Here is a 6,483-nt window from a genome sequence, read left to right as displayed (position 1 = left end):
CAGATTTGTAAGGAAATAGCATCATGAGATGGTGTATTGTAGGAAGATAACAATAGATAATACATGTGGAGCCTGACTTTAATTCATTTTTATATGTGCGTTCCCATGGTAATCACTCATGGTTACACCTGTCCCATTAAGGCTTCTTATACATGATCTGAAATGTCACAAAACTACAGAATACTGTAGCTACCACTCAAACTAAAAAAGCAATTAAATTATGATCATTAAGGCAAAACGTGTTTCTCACACAATACAGATTTGGCATGAGGCTAAGGCAGGGCTGGGCAATTGAGGCCCTCCAGATGTAGATGAACTACACATCCCAGCATGCCTTGCATCAGTTTCAGCATGGACACATAGCAAAACTAATGCAAAGCATCCTGGGATGTGTAGTTCATCAACATCTGGAGGGCCGCAATTGCCCAGCCCTGGGCTAAGGGGACCCTGGGAGTTGCACAGTACAGCAGGAGAAATCCACCCGGCAGGCAACAGCTGACAGTGGCCAGGGAAGATTAGCGCAGGCAGACGCAGACCTCTTCTTTCTGTAAGCCGCACTGTACAAGCTGTCTTTCAATAAAAGCCCAGCTATTGTGTGGCCACCCAATTTTTTGGCATTCCACACCCCTTTTTTCGGTGCATTAATACTCTGTAGCATTAAGTTAGCATTATTAATTTATTAAAAGTTTCTTATATAGTGCAGCCGATTCCGTTGCGCTTTATAATAGGAGACCGTGATGCAACAAACTGGATATTTACAGACACTCAAAGTAATAAGGTCCCTGCTCGCAAGCTTACAATCTACAGTATAGTGCGCACATTTAGAGTTTGTAGGGGGTATAGCACCTGTCCTGGCTCTGCCTGCTGGGGGAGAGGGGGAGGTGGCAATGGAAATGAGTTCCACCACCTCTCCATCACCACTTTAAGCCCTGCTTACCTGTCAGGTCATACTTGCCTAACTCACTATTGCCACATGAAGAGGGTTAGCCATGGCGAATGGAAAGCAGGAGATCTGGTAACCCTCTGGCTTTCTAGCTTGTTACATCTGCATACCTCCCAACTGTCCCGCTTACCGCGGGAACGTCCCGATATTTGGGGACGTTCCCGCTTCCCGCCCGGGGCCGCCATTGTCCCGCGGTGGGGGGGAACAGTTGGGAGTCTCCCCAGCCTGCCAAGAATAGACGCTGTGCACATGCGCACAGCATCTATTCAGCGCCGACGAGCGGCGGAAAACAGGGGCGCGGCCAGAGGACGCGTCATCCCACGAGACCATGCACCCTTTTCGGGAGCTTGCGCTAGAGTCCTGACCTCCCAACTGCAGAAGTGATATTTAATGCTGTCCTCAAGAGAATAATTGGCTGGATAAATATGCCCCCTTAGGCTGGTTTCACACACTCTGGCTCCTGCCGGACGGTGAAATCCCGCACGGCCAGGGAGCCGTGCCGCACACAGTACTTTATCATGGAGGGGATGGCCACAGCCCGGCAGCCGTCCCTTCCAGTGGTGGGATCCGGCTGCAGCCGTGCGGCCGGGCCGTGGCCGTCCCGTGTGAATGGACACAATAGGGTCCATTCACAACTAATGTGTGCGGCACGGCTCCCTGGCCGTGCGGGATTTCACCGTCCGGCAGGAGCCGGAGTGTGTGAAACCGGCCTTAGATCCCCTTGAGTTTTGACAATTTTCCCATCATGCCTTGGGTCCACGTATACCTGGATGGAGGGGGGATAGAAATCTGTGGCGAGCAAAGCGTGCCACCGTGCCCGAAGCATAGCAAGCCCGCGAGGCGAGGGTACATTGCAGCTGAAAAAAAAAAAAAAACAACACCTACGTAAATTACAGATGAAATAAAAAAACGTTGTGAGGGCATCTAACAACTTCCGCCCTCACTGAACGTCACATCCTGTAATCAAAACTGAAGGGGATCTAGTCTCTACCACACTGTGATTGCGCCTCACGTACCTCGTCTGACCCCTAGCGTAGACCGTGCGTAGCGCAGCTCGTCCTCTCAGCCCGCACCGTGCGTCAGGTCGCGCCGGAAGCAGGAAGTGACGTGTGGTGTGTGAGCCGGGAGGCCTCCCTCAGCGCTGCGAGGCCGGTCGGGAGGATATACATTAGGTAAGCGGGGAGAGGCCCGGCCCGTGCGCCTGTCTAGCGGAGGCTCCGTGGTGTGTCCCCCCCGACACACGGTGCATATTACCGGGGCACCCGGATATTGTATTGTTATCGCGCACGTCCCGCAGCGATCACAGTGTTCCTGTGTATGGTGTCACACATGTATCTGGCTGGAAGTGATGTGTTGTTCATTTTCATTTGTGGATATTAAATAATACGGACTATAATTATTGTTAGTGTATTTGTGCTCTCGGTTTAGACGTATTGCTGAATATTACCCTCTTGTTCTGTATGTAGCCCATTCACACCCTGCACTGGCCGCAGGAGCTCACGTTTTATGGGGTCAGTCCAATTACTTCCGACTTGGGAAAGTGGATTGAGCACCCAGAACATAGTTGCCGACCCTCCTGCATTCTGCAGGAGACTCCCTGACATAGCAGCAATCTCCCTCTCTCCCTCATTAGTCTACCAATCTCCCTCATTTCACCTAGCCCACATTACACTGTTACATCATAGTGACCTCCCCTTCTGCATTCTCCAGGAGACTCCCTGACATAACCGCAATCTCCCTCTCTCCCTCATTAGTCCAGCAATCTCCCTAATGTCACCTAGCCCACAATACACTTACATCATAGTTACCTCCCATCCTGCATTCTGCAGGAGACTCCCTGACATAGCAGCCATCTCCCTCTCTCCCTCATTAGTCTAGCAATCTCCCTCATGTCACCTAGCCCACATTACACTGTTACATTTTTTTGGGGAAAAAGGAATGAGATAGATACAGTTACATTGAATCATCAGCACCATTTCCCAGCACTTTACCAAGTATAGTAGCTGTTACTAACTGCTTTGGGCTCATGTACAATTGGATGTAAGTAATTATAAAAATTCCTCTCAGATATAGCAGTACACACCCACGCTTCTAGGTGCCATGTTCACAATCTCATTACACAATCTCTCCATATATGGAACAAAATACGCCCTGTGGGAGGAGCATGACACGCCCCCTCAATGGGGCGCTGTGCAAAATTCTACTACTAGCTATAATCTCCCTGAAACTAGTTTTCAAAAGTAGGCAAGTATGACCCAGAATGTGATGGACGCTTGTTAGTAGGGGGCATAGGTGTCAGTCTAAATGCAAAGGAGGCGAGTCCCCAGAATCCAGCCTTGGAGAGAGATGAAGTGGACAGTGATAAAGTACCAGCCACTTGGATTGACCCTGTCTGTATTTACTGGGCAAACTTTACTATGTGCACAATTTTATTTATTATCCTGTCTGTATGTGATAACCGGAGACCCTCTCTTACGTATCGGCACCTATAAATGTGTTTGCGCTGGGTGACTGTAGCTAGATGTGTATATCCGCCAGTGCTGTACACTTCTCTGCGACTGGATTTCTTTTCGCTGTGTGCTTTGTTTCATAGCTGAGTTTCTTACCTGTCCCACTACAGAATTGTGTGACTGGCTCAGCTGTGAGGTGGCTGGCAGGCAGGCTTGGAATTCTGTTACACTGTGACTAGACATGGGTTACAGTAGTTACTTTTGGGGGCCTGGGGTGTGGTACAGGGGTCCGACAGTCGGGATCCCGACTGGCTGGACCCAGACAGCATGGCGAGTGCAACAAAGCCCCCTGCGGGCTCGCCACGCTGCGAGCACGGTGGCTCGCCACCTATTCTATTCTCCCTCTATGGGGGTCGTGGACCCCCACGAGGGAAAATAGCCGACAGCTGTCGGGAACCCGGCTGTCTGTGTTTTGACAGTCGGGACCCCGACGTCGGGACCCTGTCCGGCACCCGCGGGCCTGGAACTCACAACCACAAGGCCTTGTTGTTGTTATTTTTTGTTTATAAGGGGCCACAAGTGGTACGCAGCGCCGTACATATAGAACACATTAGAAAGGTACAGGGTATACAGAACTAGACATAACAGCAACAGAAGAACAAAAACAGAGCACAATTAACAGCACAAATCTTAGTACACAATACAGCTGAGCTATAGGGAAGTGAGTGAGAAGAGATGCAGGTATAGATTGTAGGTGAGTAAGAGAGCTGTCATTGAAATGCAAGAAGATTGCTGTAATAACAGGAGGGAAGAGGGCCCTGCTCTAGTGTTCCTTCCAGGAACTAACTAGGGCAGGGCGCTGCTGCACCAACATAAGGGGGGCGGACCTGGCCCGTTGTCATTGTGGGCAGGCCGGGTCGCCGCCGTCACTAAAGGGGGTGGGCCCGGCCGCCGCCGTCATGCAAGGGGGCTTGCCTGGCCCTGCTTAAGTCCCTGAGCTGCTGGGGAAGCGCCGGCAGCGCAATCTACGGAGGCGCAGGGCACACCGGTGGGACAGGCAGCAGGCTCTTTTAGTAGGGTGCTGCTAGAGGGGCAGGGCGCATAAAAACAGCCTAGTGGGAACACTATCTGCTCTAAGGAGCATAGAAACTCCTAAAATATAATAATTGTATACTCTGCTTCTGCCATCTCTTCTGTTACTTGTTACCTGAGTCTCCGTGTTCCCAGTATTATTTCCAGTGTGACTAACACTTGAATGCCAACATCTCTGTGACGTGCAGAATATCTGCTAAAAATGGCAGCTAAAAATTCCTCGGATTTGTTATAAATTCAAATAAAAAAACTTTACAGGTCATTATGATGAATGAAAATGTTTGCGTGGCAATTTTTACACATATTTTGACAAATTAATTTGGCACTCAAAGGGTTAAGGAACATGGCCTTAAGCTAGGTACATACTAGAGCGATTTGCATTCCGCTGCCCTTAAGCGCTGATCCCTTTTACACACTGGAACCACTTTTATAACGGATGAAACAATGATATTCTGTCCCTCATTAGCATGAACAAGGTCACTAACGATATTGTTATAGCAACGTTTATCAAGCCTGGCATCCGTTGCGAAGGGGTGCCGAATCACCTATACACACTGATCCATATAGGCGATTTGTTATACAATGGAAACACAGCTTTATATTTCAGTACACCATATATTTTGACAAGCTTTTCCATCTTATCACCAGTGAATGCAATATAAACTTTTAATAATCTAATCTTTATTGTTTATTTGTTGCTAGAAGGCATTTCACTGAAATATTTCAGGTTATCAATTATTAAATATACTTACAACATTTTATATTATGCACAGTGTTAATCCTGTCTTATAGGTTGACCCACTCCAAATGGGGGATGAAAAAGACACCTGGAAAGTAAAAACGTTGGATGAGATTTTACAAGAAAAGAAAAGGAGAAAAGAGAAAGAAGAAAAAATCGAGCCACAACCTAACAAGAATGTAAGCACCTTGCTAGACCATTGGTTCCAGCACCATGTCCCCAAAGCACGCTAACAGTGAACATTTTAAGTTTAGCCATTCTTAAGCACAGGTACTTCAGTCACTTTGTTTTTACCATCTGTGCACAAGTAGAAATATCCTTAAAACTGTACTGTTATGGTGCCTTTAGGACCCAGTCTTTGAATCTGTATAGTATAACTTAAAATAACTCCTGTTGATAGTGTTAAGTGTAGCATCTCTGTTTTGTTACTTGATATAGTCCCTGTAACCTCCAGTTTCTTTGGAAAGTGATCAGCCCTTGTTTACGGTTTTACCACCGTCTATTTAATATTTGAGTGTAATAAATGCAACTTGTACAAAATGAACATACTGCTGGTAAGGAAATGAATATTGAGAGGAATGATTTTTTTTTTATGTACTATAGTACAGGTTATTCGAAAATATATTCTTAATGTATAAAGGTGCTCCCTTGCCAGGTGTTTTAAAATACTTTTGGTTTACATTGGAACTGGCTATTTTAGTGTGCGGTTTTATGATTTTATTTATTTATTTTCCCCTTACCGTACCTTTCCTTCATGGTTAGGCTGATGATCGTGATTCCAAGAGAGATTCTTTGGAAGAGGGGGAGCTGAGAGATCAAAAGATGGAGATCACAATTAGGAATTCCCCTTACCGCCGCGAGGATTCAATGGAAGACAGGTACTGGCATGGAGTGGTCACAAAATATTAGGCTGATTGTTGTTTTTTTTATTTTTTTTCTAAGCATCCGTACCTTATTGCACAGGTCATATATAGTGGAGTAGCACTCTAACCCCTTCAGTGGAGTTTTTTTTTAAGGAGCGCTCCCCACTGGGCGAGTTTTTTATGAGGAGCGCTCCCTAAAAAAAACCCACCACACTCTCCCTGGGTCCGGGCTGAACTGTGAATCAGCTGCTCCCCGCTGCCCTATCCCTGCAGCCGGCTTGTCATAAGCCGGCACTGGACAGGTTAATAGAAAAGCCAGAGGGGAGGAGGAGGCGAGGCGTAGGAGAGGGAGCCGGGCAGCGCCGAAGATGCCCAGCTCTAAACATTGGCAATCCC

The 6,483-nt window shown here is 47.4% G+C and overlaps 1 protein-coding gene across 14 annotated transcripts in view; it reads left to right on the top strand.

The window, feature by feature from the left end:
* The first annotated feature begins 1,956 nt into the window (after positions 1-1,956).
* Positions 1,957-6,483, top strand: part of LOC146043034 (cyclin-dependent kinase 11B-like) — a 50,575-nt gene continuing 46,048 nt past the window's right edge. For 6 of the 14 annotated variants that reach the window (XM_083163415.1, XM_083163414.1, XM_083163410.1 and 3 more), the window contains exons 1-3: positions 1,958-2,115; positions 5,278-5,403; positions 5,987-6,102. In XM_083163415.1, coding sequence (XP_083019541.1) covers positions 5,293-5,403; positions 5,987-6,102 — 227 coding nt within the window. In that variant the 5' untranslated portion in view covers positions 1,958-2,115; positions 5,278-5,292. Of the gene's footprint in view, positions 2,116-5,258; positions 5,495-5,986; positions 6,103-6,483 lie in introns of all 14 variants that reach the window. The other 8 variants (XM_083163405.1, XM_083163408.1, XM_083163407.1 and 5 more) reach the window with 4 other exon arrangements.

The sequence above is a fragment of the Crinia signifera genome, chromosome 19 (genome assembly GCF_055691185.1).
Source record: "Crinia signifera chromosome 19, ASM5569118v1, whole genome shotgun sequence".
NCBI classification, from domain to species: Eukaryota; Metazoa; Chordata; class Amphibia; order Anura; family Myobatrachidae; genus Crinia; species Crinia signifera.
Note: the sequence above shows the minus strand (reverse complement) of the source record. Positions and strands in the feature narration are given on the sequence as shown.